We start from the raw sequence: 13,122 nt of genomic DNA, 5'->3' as shown, positions 1-13,122 counted from the left end.
GCGCGCATAAAAAGTGTTGCGCTCATCTGGGAGTGAAGCATCAGAGTCATTCGTGACGTTAGGTTTCACCTTGTAGGAAGCAATGGCCTGCAAACCCTGCCAGAGCTGACTTACATCAAATTCTATCTCTAACTTAAATTGGAATTGTTTTCTCACTCTTAAAATACCCTTCTGTAGGTTGTACCTGGAATTCTTGTATAGGTCTGGATCCCCAGTCTTCAATATCCTCAGCAGACTACAAATCTCAAGATTCACCTACCGCTTTTGGCTTTGGTTTGTCCAGTATGTTCTTGAAGGCACACACTCATCCACACAGATCTTGAGGGGCAGTGATAACTATGGTCTATTCATTCAGATTCAAAGATGAATCCCTGAATATTGTCCAGTCTATAAGCACTCTTCTACCTACCTTGGCCATACCTTCTTGATCCTCACCACTGGTGCTGCACGTTTTAGTCTCTGTTTATATGCTGGGAGTAGAAGTACAGCTAGGTGATTGGATTTTCCAAACTGTGCTCGGTAAGCATTCTTGATGGTGTATAACAGTGATCAAGTGTGTTGGCTCCTCTGGTTCCACAGGTGATATGTTGAAGGTATTTGTTCACAGACTTCTTCAAGCTGGCCTGGATGAAATCCCCCGCAATGATAGGGAAGAAATCAGTGTACTGTTTTTTATCTGCCGATCACAACTCCACCAGCGCCTGCCTCATGTTGGCCAGAGGCAAAATGTAAACTGCTACCAGGTTGATGGCAGAAAATTCTCTTGGAAGATAAAATAGACGACATTTAACCACTATAAGTTCCAGATCAGGTGAGCGGGATTGAGAAAGAACTGCCTTTGCATTCTCCACCTCCTCTACCTGCCTTTTTGGCGGATGGTGAAGCAGTCAGGCTGTAACACTATGTCCGAAATGACAAGGGTGAGTCATGTTTTTGCGCACAGCAGTCTCTGATGCCCTCTGGCACTGCAATCTTCGATTTTATTTTCCAGAGACTGTTCATTTGCTGAGTAGTTGGGAGTGGCAGTTCAAAGCCTGTGTTTCAACTGTACCTGTAATGGAGCACACCTTCCCTGCTTCCTTTGTCTTAAAGGAAAAATGCACTCGGGTCTTGAGCCAGCCTTCTGGGGTCCGTCAATTTTTAGGATTGATTGATTTTTTTTTAGATCATCTGAGACAATGCTACTTACTGAAGTATCATTGGCTATAACCTTGGATTTCACCTGTAGTAGTCCTAAACGGGAATATTTGATGATTCCCATTGGAGCTACATGCAAATAGTCACCACTTATCAGCGCCATCTTGGACCACTAGAGGAACTCAACAAGTCAAACAGCATCTGACATTAAAATCCGCAGACAAGTCTGCTGGTGCAGGACTTCTCTGCCATTCTGTAATCCAGGGGTGGCATCAGAGATCTTCTCTCTGCCTTAGTTGCAGACCCTGCATTTACAATGACACACCAGCAGCAGATCCTGCTCAAGACTTCCAAGCTATCTGTACTTGAACCGATAGGTGCAAGGGCTAAGTGGTAAGCTGCCTATTTCTCATCCACTGCCTCGAGGCCACATGAGAATCCCTGGTTACTGGGCTGTAAACTCACACCAAGGGGAAGGAGCAAACAGGTTATATGGAGTACAAGATTGCAGATAAAGTTAAGTGCACAATGTTATCCTCAGTTATCTGTGCACTGCCACACATCCCACTCACTCTAACAACTGTTCAGCTAATGCCTCATGCTTAGCTCCCTGTTCGTAATGGCATGAATTGCACAGCATCCTTTAGTAAAAAGGGGAAAATGTTTGAATTTTGCACAGTGTGTCTGGCTGGGAGTGCAGGTAAGCTACAAGATGTGTATACTGTATAATACTATTGGACTATTGTACCTGAAGATGAGTGAAAACCCATAATGCATGTGCCCTGTTCAAAATGAGCAATGTGATGCATTGTGATGGTGTGTGGCGGCTGTTGACAGATGGAATTAAGTTTTGACCACAATGTGGAGGTGATCAAACCTTTCACAATGTTGCCAAAGGCGAGGCATCTAGATGACGCAATCAGCAAGATGGCAACATCGTCCCACAGGGCTGGGTTGGCTTCCCGGATTCCAATGTACTGATTACATTGTTCCTTCCCAGTAAGTGATCAGGTGCCTCAAGTAAAATTCAGTTGGAGCTCAACTTTGCATTCCACAAGCCTGTCTCATTCTTTGGAGAGGCTTCCATCAGCAGATGCATGGAATCCACACCCATTCAGCAGCTTCTATCAGTGCAAACTAACCTTAACCAAAGTCAACATGTATTAATGGGACACATTATGCAATTGACTATCATAATAAACTGTGAGCACCTAATTAGTAAACAAACAAATTCCAGAGTTGCCTATTTCTCTATCCCTTAGCTGTGCTAATTGTTTTTCTTCACAACTTGAAGAGCAAGTTGACTCATCATTTCCTTTTCCTCATTGCAAACATTTTGTCTTTAGAATTCACTATCCTAGTGAGCAATGGAGGCGTAATCATGGTGATCACCCAAGACATAAAGTGACAGATTTCTGGATATGAAGGCATATGAGAAACGCATTTAAAATTAACACTAGGGTAGAAAAAACATTCATGATCTTGGCTAATGGCCTAATCCCATTCCTACTTCTTAAGTTTTTCCTCAAATAGATATTGTCTAGTTCATGCTCTAATTTCAAGGTGATTCATTTGCCTCTGAAGTCCATTCAGGTCTACCATTGTCTATAAAGTTCATTTCAAAAGTTTTTCCTGCATTTCCCATCTGTCCATCCATACTCAAATTACTAACCACTGTCTCTTCTTCAATGACACCACTCACACAGTCACCTTGTCTTCCACCACTGCAGTCTGCTCCATCGTCACCATTCAATTAAGGAACTAGTCAGCATTCAGCTGCTACAAGAAAAGATCATCTCTACTCACATCATTGCCAGTATCGATCTCACATTTGGAAATGTAATAATTCATCACTAAAATTTCTGTCATCAACCAAATTGCCATGACGGTAACATCAAAATTCAATCAGCAATATAATTGTTCAGTTGGTGTACTAGGATCAGGTTTATTATCATTGATATATTTGTGAATTCTCTTGCTTTGCAACAGCAGTACAGTGTAACATACAAAAATACTTTTAAGTTATATTAAAGAAATTTTTTAAAATCAATAAATAGAGCAAAAAGAGCAAAATAGTGAGAATGTGCTTCTGGACCATTCAGAAATCTGATGGCAGAAGAGAAGAAGCTGTTCCTAAAAATTTGAGTATGTGTCTTCAAGACTGTAACACATTACTTACAGTCTTTCTATCTTCTCGAGGCAATGAACCTTTAAACTAAGAATTTTATAGATAGCTAGCAAAACAAATTCAATCAAGCAAAATGGGAGAAAGGGATAATTAGTGTAATTTTGGTCTTGATTCTAATTTTGCTGCCCTGCAACTTATTCCCCTAACTAGCATTAGTACAGAAGGATTAATAACCTACTTTCCACATTAATCTCAACTTAAATCTACCACCATTGCCATACCAGCTACACATTAATTAGTTTTGGAATCAATTATCTTCAAAGAATCTCCTTGTATATGTATCCTTATACATTGAGACCGAATAATATCTAAAACATTAATAGTATATTCCAGAAGTTCCATTATAAATTCATGTAATTCTGAATTAATATTAATTGAAAATATTCAGTGATATGTCCCAAAGTACTACCTCATAATTTTTAAATTTAAAGTTGATTTGTATCTGATCCAGTGAGGGAAAATGTCAAAAAGTAATCTTAAATGGCACATTTGAAAATAGCTAATTTTTTTTTTTGTAAATTGCTATAAGTAAAAATAATAATTAGGCCAAACAAAAAGAAACACTTCGAAAATTTAACAGAATGAAACATATAATCTGAAATAAATAGTGAACTTTCCAGCTAAAATTCTGATTAGAAAATAAACCTTATTTAGAAAATAATGGAAAAGAGTACAGTTGACATTTCAGGACAGGAGAAAAAAAGATGAGAAATTAGAAGTTGGGGGAGAGGAGGAAGAAGCACAAGGTGATAAGTGAAAACAGGAGGGGGCAGAGGGGTGAATTAAAAAGCTGCGAAGTTGATTGGTGAAAGAGATACCAGGGCTGGAGGGAAATCTGATAGGAGAGGACAGAAGGTCATGAAAGGGTGCCAGAGGGAGGTGATGGGCACGTAAGGAGATAAAGTGAGAGAAGGAAGAGGGAATGGTGAAGTGGAGGACATTTACTAGAAGTTCGAGAAATTGATGTTCACACCATGAGGTTGGGGGGCTACCCAGAAGTAATACAAGGTGTTGCTCCTCCAACCTGAGTGTAACCTCATTGTGACAGTCAAGTTCTCACATTGCTGAGCATGCTCACAGCCCTGCAGCAGCCAGCAAATCTATACCATCATCTCCCAATCACTTACTCATATCTACAGTCTGCATATAAACTAGGTGTTTGTAAGTTGTGGATGACCTGAACTACCTAATTTTCCTTTAGCACTATTCAAGTTTTTGGCTCAACATTTTATATCAAGAATGCCCATCAAGTCACATCCCCACCCCGGGCTGTTCTGAATAAACCCTGAAGAGATTACCCTTTTGAACGGGTGATCAAAAAGTGAGCATGAATGGTGTGGAATATTTTCACCATTAATAATTCAGACAGGACAAAGAAACTTAGTGTGTACAATTATGGATGAAGCCAAACATGAGAAAGAAGGTCCATCAGGAAGACCAGAAAATTCTTTGGAGGTTGGAAAGCTGAAGTAAAGATTAAGAAAAAACAAAAACAGAATTTCTGGCAAAACCAGGAATGTTAACTTAGTGTCTATTTCTTTATTTTCTGGACTTTTTGCCTCAACGCTCCGAAGGCTGTGATACTTTTAAACTACGCCTTGACCCAAACAATTCCTTCTAAATTGCCTCAGGAACAGAGGAGGTTAATCCAATCTCATCCACTCTCTCTTCCCCTCTTAATCCATCAATTACGCATACATTCCTCCACTGGTTTCCTCCAAACCTCACTCCTTTTATTCCATTCTTCCCCTTCCTCCATCAATGCCATACCTTTAGCTCTTTGTCACTTCCTCCTGTCACCTCCAGCTTCTGACATCTTTCCCATGCTCCCCTCCTCCGTTCATGAGCACACCATCCCCGCCCCAACCTGGATCCACCCACTCTTACCCCACTCCCCTTCCCTTCACCTTCATATGAAGGTATGAGACGTGAATTAGTTTAGATAGACTGGCAAATGATATTTAAAGGGTTGACGGTGGATATGCAATGGCAAGCATTTAAAGATCGCATGGATGGACTACAACAATTATTCATCCCAGTTTGGCAAAAGAATAAACCAGGGAAGGTAGTGCACCCATGGCTGACAAGGGAAATTAGCGATAGTATCAAGTCCAAAGAAGAAACATATAAATTAGCAAAAAAAAAAGTGGCACACCTGAGGACTGGGAGAAATTCAGAGACCAGCAGAGGAGGACAAAGGGCTTAATTAGGAAAGGGGAAAAAAGATCATGAGAGAAAGCTGGCAGGGAACATAAAAACTGACTTAAAAGCTTTTATAGATGCGTGAAAAGAAAAAGATTGGTCAAGACAAATGTAGGTCCTTTACAGTCAGAAACAGGTGAATTGATCACAGGGAACAAAGACATGGCAGACCAATTGAATAACTACCTTGGTTCTGCCTTCACTAAGGAGGACATAAATAATCTCCCAGAAATAGTAAGGGACCGAGGGTCTAGTGAGATGGAGGAACTGAGGGAAATACATGTTAGCAGGGAAGTGGTGTTAGGTAAATAGAAGGGATTAAAGGCAGATAAATCCCCAGGGCCAGATGGTCTGCATCCCAGAGTGCTTAAGGACGTAGCCCAAGAAATAGTGGATGCATTAGTGATAATTTTTCAAAGCTCCTTAGATTCTGGATTAGTTCCTGAGGATTGGAGGGTGGCTAATGTAACCCCACTTTTTTAAAAAAGGAGGGAGAGAGAAACCGGGGAATTATAGACTGGTTAGTCTGACATCGGTGGTGGGGAAAATGCTAGAGTCGGTTATCAAAGATGTGATAACAGCACATTTGGAAAGACGTGAAATCATCAAAGTCAGCATGGATTTGTGAAAGGAAAATCATGTCTGACGAATCTTTTGAATTTTTTGAATCTTTAGAATTTTTTGAAGACGTAACTAGTAGAGTGGATAGGGGAGAGCCAGTGGATGTGGTATATTTAGCTTTTCAAAAGGCTTTTGACAAGGTCCCACACAGGAGATTAGTGAGCAAACTTAAAGCACACGGTATTGGGAGTATGGTATTGATGTGGATAGAGAATTGGTTGGCAGACAGGAAGCAAAGAGTGGGAGTAAACGGGACCTTTTCAGAATGGCAGGCAGTGACTAGTGGGTTTCCACAAGGCTCAGTGCTGGGACCCCAGTTGTTTACAATATATATTAATGATTTAGACGAGGGAATTAAATACAGCATCTCCAAGTTTGCAGATGACACGAAACTGGGCGGCGGTGTTAACTGTGAGGAGGATGCTAAGAGGATGCAGGGTGACTTGGATAGGTTAGGTGAGTGGGCAAATTCATGGCAAATGCAATTTAATGTGGACAAATGTGAGGTTATCCACTTTGGTTGCAAGAACAGGAAAACAGATCATTATCTGAACGGTGGCCGATTAGGAAAAGGGGAGGTGCAACGAGACCTGGGTGTCACTGTACACCAGTCATTGAAGGTGGGCATGCAGGTACAGCAGGCGGTGAAAAAGGCAAATGGTATGTTGCCATTCATAGCAAAAGGATCTGAGTACAAGAGCAGGGAGGTTCTACTGCAGTTGTACAAGGCCTTGGTGAGACCGCACCTAGAATATTGTGTGCAGTTTTGGTCCCCTAATCTGAGGAAAGACATTCTTGCCATAGAGGGAGTACAGAGAAGGTTCACCAGATTGATTCCTGGGATGGCAGGACTTTCATATGAAGAAAGACTGGATCGACTAGGCCTGTACTCACTGGAATTTACAAGATTGAGGGGGGATCTTATTGAAATGTATAAAATTCTAAAGGGATTGGACAGGCTAGATGCAGGAAGATTGCTTCCAATGTTGGGGAAGTCCAGAATGAGGGGTCACAGTTTAAGGATAAAGGGGAAGCCTTTTAGGACCCAGATGAGGAAAAACTTCTTCACACAGAGAGCGGTGAATCTGTGGAATTCTCTGCCACAGGAAACAGTTGAGGCTGGTTCATTGGCTATATTTAAGAGGAAGTTAGATATGGCCCTTGTGGCTAAAGGGATCGGGGGTATGGAGAGAACGCAGGTACAGGATTCTGAGTTGGATGATCAGCCATGATCATACTGAATGGTGGTGCAGGCTCGAAGGGCCGAATGGCCTACTCCTGCACCTATTTTCTATGTTTCTATATACTGGCTATCTCCCTTCTATCTGTCCAGTTGACCCAAAATGTTAACCCTCCAAATTTCTCCATGGCTGCTGCCTAACCTGCAGTGTTTCTCCAGCATTACGTGTTTCTCCTGATTGCAGAACCTGGTGGCTCCTTGATCACTTCTAAAACCTAGACCACACAAAAAAATAATTCCCAGTTACTTTTGCCTTGCTTTCCTATGATAGTGCTTTAAATGGCTTGTTCATTCAGTTTCCATAAGACATAGAAGCAGAAGTAGGCCATTCTCCATTCACTCCAGTCTATTCATCTCAGTTTCTCTTATTATATATAACATATTTTTGCTTTTTCATATGCAAGTATACCATATTTATCATATTTCTTAATGCACTACTTAACTTCTGTCAACAGGTCTTCTAATGTTTTCTCCTTGATAGGCATCCTTTCTGTTAGTAATACCACATGGTTTAGCACCATCAGTTGATTTGCACCTCAAGCCATTTGTCTTGCTGGAATGACTGATGGAGCAAATATTCTACTCCAAAGGTGCATATCATTTAATCACCCTCTCAAATGTACCCTCACCTTAGGCTCCATTTAGTTCCTGTCTCCTTTGCCTCAGGGAAGGCCCAAGAGGTTTTGGTCTGCCTCAGTGGTGCAAGCTGAAGCACACAACGGAGGCTGTTCTCATTCTGTTGATGGAAGTGGAGCGGGTTTTATGAAAACTGGCTCGAGGTAGAATCAGGCATCATGAACGGAAGGGGTAAGGTTACGTGGACAGTTCACTCTGTAAAATTGCCACAGTGCTGCCTCCAATCTTACTGTATTTAAAATAAATCCTTAAAAGTTGCTTCTCACCAACTGGACAACTGCTCTTCCGCAATTATTTCCAGGAAAGCATTAAATGAAGATTTAGATGTCTACTTCCAGGTTTCATTTGCTCAGTTCCAATAGATAGCAAAATGGTTTCAGGGAATAGACAATTGTGGAAAACGTGAATAATAATGTCGTCATGCAAATGGCAAAGGATGATAAATAATTCATTGTAAATTAAATATTTGATTCTTATAGAGACATCAAACTCTCCAGCACAGAAACAGGCCCTTCAGCCCATTTAGTCTATGCTAAACTATTAATCTACCTAGGCACATCAACCTACACCCGGACCATGGTCCTCCATACCCCTCCCAAATATATACCTCTCCTAATTATTCTTAAATGCTGAAAGCAAACCCTCATAAACCACTTGCACTGGCAGCTCATTCCACATGCTGAACAGCTCTGAGCAAAGTCGTCCACCCCCATGGTCTCTTTAACCCTTTCACCCAACCCAAGTGGGAAAAGCCTGCTTGCATTTGCCCTATCTATACCCCTCATAATTTTGTATTCCTCTATCAATTCTCCCTTCCTTCTCCCACAGTCTAGGGAATAAAGTCATAACCCATTCAACCTCTCCCAACAACTCAGATCTTCGAGTCCTGGCAACATCCTTGTCAATTTTCTTTGCAAATAGTTTTTCTAATGGCAGAATAACCTACGGCTGCAGTTTATGTTGCAAGTTTGCCATCACATTTACTGATACAGAATCTCAAAGTATTATTGCAAAGGAAATGGAAACCACTTAGAGAGGAACATCTCATTTTCTATCTTGACTAAAGAGACTGCTGGAATCTGGAGCAAAAAACCAAACTGCTGGACAAATTTATGTCAGGCAGCATCTGTGGAAACAGGAAAGTCAACGTTTCCAGATGTGAACCTGATGTAGGGTCCCAACCAGAAGTGTCGTTTCTGCCTCCAGAAATCCTTCAGCAATTTGCTTTTTCATCTTTCATCTCAATGCAGTTTGGTAACTCTCTTCACAGTGCAACTTAAGAACGTGCCGATTTCTTATACTACACAGAATGGATTGTGAGCAGGGGAAGCCGGAGGTACCAAAGATCATTTGGAAACCTTGTAAAAGTGTTGCAGAGCATGGCATGCCAGGCAAGGGTGCCTGACCTACCAGGCTGAACTACCACCATTTGATCTGTGAGATCCACATGTTCACAGTCCTGAAGATTTGCCTCAACGTGAACAATGCTCCCAGCACAGCATTTTACCCCAACTCCTTACATTCTACCCCACCTCCACAAACACCATGTACATTTCATGTAACTCTTTATCAAATAACAGACAAAACCTTAAATGAATACTCTAATCTCCCTTAATTTCAGGTGATATTCTAAGTGTGTATCAATGGGAAAAAAATTCTTGCCTTATTAAAGATCAGATAAGAAGCAAGTATGTTTACGTTGCTCATTGCAATTAGACATGCCTCCATGTATTACTGGTGCAATAAGTATTGTCCAAATCATACAGACAGAGAACTGAAATTTACAATTACTTACTTGGGTCTGACTTAGAAAATGTATCTCGGTCCAAAAGATTCCTGCGGGGAAACAAAACATGTCATTAAACACAAGTCTACATTCAATATTTAAATTGTCAGAATAAAAAGAGAAACTCACAACAATTCTCCTGAGCTTTAAGCATATAGGATTGGAAATGCTCTTCAACCATCAGAGTCCAGAACCAGTGTGGATAACTACACTCACCACAACATTGAACTGATCCCACGATCAATGCAGGTCAAACTGCAACATGATTTGGTTCTAGGTTATATACACTTTCAAGGCCTCTAAAACTCACACTCTCTGTATTACTCATTTATCTATTACTATTACTTATTGTTTATCTGTGCAGTTTTCCGTTGATTCCATTGTATTTCTTTGTTCTGCTGTGAATGCCTGCCACAACAGGAACCCTGGGGTAGTATAAGGTTACGTACACATACTTCGATAATAAATTTACTTTGAACTTGAAATTCTGTCCAAAATTACAGTCTCATTCATTAGAACTTTGCCTGAAGGCAAAGTTTTACCAATTGTTAGGAAATCACCAGATACATCAGCAGAGGCTGTATGATAGGGCACCTTTTCTTTCTCCTACAGAAGCGTTAGTCAAATCTTCTGACTTGACAAACCATCAAAATATTCATGGACAAGTGAAACATTTAAGGCAAAATAAACATGGAAAGTTATTTGTAAAATCAGTTTATTTAAAGACTCAAGTCAAGCAGAACTGTTGAGAAGACTGTTATGACAGGTATCAGTGATGAATATCAACGCAAACTTTATAGTATGCTCTAAAACACTACTCAGCAAGCTACCCAATTCACTGAGTGACCGACAGATCCATGTGTAAATGGGGGTCAGACAGCCTTTTGGAAACCAATCGTCTTTCATCTGATGATTAGAAATTTGTTATTAACATGGTCAAATGGGTAAGGAGAAACATTTATTAATTTTTTGCTTTTACTGTTGTCCAAGCTAATTTTAGTTTGGATACAAATGAAGAAGTTTCTCATTCATTAATCTGGCATAAACTCAAGTCAAAGTTTACAGATCAAACAGCAACATGATTTGGCAGCAGGATATATACACTTACATTATTTTATAAATATAATTAACTAGGTCAACTAAATCCACACCAATATATAAATATCCATATCTTCTAAATGCTATGTGTAATTTCCTTCATGAAATGTTAATGGACAATTGTAATAAATGTACTATTCAGTGAATTTTAATTAATATTCATTTTTGATAAAGGAGCACGTCCAGCAAGATTAACGACTAGTGACCATCCTAATATCTCCCAAGACAGTATTGGGTGCACTTTATCTTGTGAAGGTATTTCTGCAAAACCCGTAGGTAAATGTTGAATCAGCAACCAAGTAATATAAACATGTAACATTATACAGCAAATTATTCTCTGCCTTATGCCATTATTTTTGCATCCAACGGTCTCTCCACTCAATACCATAAAATTTATTGAAAGTGAACTCACTCTCATAAATCAGAATTAACTTCTGATTATTATCGGACTGATCTCGATTTAGGGAAACACAAGATGACCTTTTTCACAGAAATCTAGACCAGTGCCTCTCAACTCTCCAAGACAAGATGAAGCACATCATTATTACAGAACAACATGATGTAGTGTTGCACCTGTCATTGAATCACAGCACAGACATTGGCCCTTCAGTCCATCCACTGCAAGATGACCATCAAGCACCCTTCTACAATAATCATATGTTCTCTCCACAACTTGCCCCGGTTTCTAAAACTCAATACAACACTTTGAACAATTTATGGTGGCTAACTAACCTACTAACCCAGACTTCTTTAAAACAGCAATCCATGTACTGAGTACAAGAACTGGGATGTTATGTTGAAGCTGTGTAAGGCATAGGCGAGGCCTAATTTGAAGTTTTGTGTGCAGTTTTGGTCACCTACATATAATAACAATGTATGAATAAGATTGGAAGTGTACAGAGAAAATTTGCAAAGATGTTGTTGGGACTTGAGAATCTGAGTTACAGGGAAAGGTTGAATAGTTTCAGTCTTTATTCTCTGGAGTCTATCAGAATGAGGGGAGATTTGACAAAGGCATATAAAATTATGACTGGTAGAGACAGGGTAAATGCAAGCAGAATTTCTTTCCACTGAGTTTCAGTGAGATTAGAACTAGAGGCCATGGATTAAGGGTGAAAGATGAAATATTTCTTTCTTTCTAAATCTTTTTATTAATATTAGTAATATGGACAGAATACAAATGATATATTGATAAAGAAATTACCAACATACAAATTCAATTACATATGAAAAAAAACATACATAATAGTTACAACATAAATGAGTTTACCAAGACATAAGCCATAAAATATATGTATGAACATGGTAAGTCTAAATATTTCATAATATATGATATAAAGAAAACAGAAAAAAGAAAAAAAAAATATATATATATAATGCAAAACTAGCTAATCTAATCTAATAACTAATAACTAATATAAAAGAAAAAAGAAGCAAAAAAAAGAGATAAAAAAGGGGGCTGTTTATAATATCTCACAAAAATAAGTATTCATCAATGCCGTCACTTCCGGTCCTCTCAAAATACATAAGCTAAAAGCTGGGAAATCAAATGAACTTGGCACAGGGTCATATTACATCATATGAAAATGTTGAATAAATGGTCTCCATAACTTTTCAAATTTAATAGAAGTCTCAAAAGTACCACTTCTAATTTTTTCTAAATTTAAACATAACATAGTTTGAGGGAACCAATTAAATACAGTAGGAGGATTAATTTCTTTCCAATTCAACAATATAGATCTTCTAGCCATCAGAGTTAGAAATGCAATCATTCAACGGGCAGAAGAAGATAAATGCAGTGAGTCTAACATTGGTAAACCAAAAATTGCGGTAATAGGATGAGGTTGTAAATCAATATTCAAAACCGCAGAAATAATATCAAAAATATCTTTCCAATATTTCTCCAAAAATGAACAAGACCAAAACATATGAGTTAAAGACGCAATTTCAGAATGACATCTATCACAAATAGGACTAATATGAGAGTAAAAATTAGCTCATTTATCCTTGGACCTATGGGCCCTATGTACGACCTTAAATTGTATTAATGAATGTTAGGCACATAACGATGATGTATTAACTAATTGAAGAATTCTATCCCAATTCTCACTAGAAATACTAAGACTAAGCTCTCTTTCCCAATCCTTTTTAGTCTTATAAAGAGGCTCTGAAAGTATCTTCATAATTATATTATAAAGTTTTGAAATAAGCCCT

The 13,122-nt window shown here is 39.1% G+C and overlaps 1 protein-coding gene across 3 annotated transcripts in view; it reads right to left on the bottom strand.

Moving 5' to 3' along the window:
• LOC132403834 (copine-8) overlaps positions 1–13,122 on the bottom strand; it is a 336,023-nt gene that overhangs the window by 254,686 nt on the left and 68,215 nt on the right. For all 3 annotated transcript variants that reach the window (XR_009515366.1, XM_059987560.1, XM_059987561.1), the window contains exon 2: positions 9,820–9,860. Coding sequence is in view for 1 of the 3 variants with exons in the window: in XM_059987560.1 (XP_059843543.1) it covers positions 9,820–9,860 (41 nt within the window). In the remaining 2 variants the exon portion in view is untranslated. The remainder of the gene's footprint in view (positions 1–9,819; positions 9,861–13,122) is intronic.

This window comes from Hypanus sabinus, chromosome 13 (genome assembly GCF_030144855.1).
Source record: "Hypanus sabinus isolate sHypSab1 chromosome 13, sHypSab1.hap1, whole genome shotgun sequence".
NCBI lineage: Eukaryota > Metazoa > Chordata > Chondrichthyes > Myliobatiformes > Dasyatidae > Hypanus > Hypanus sabinus.
This window is presented reverse-complemented; position numbering and strand designations above follow the sequence as displayed.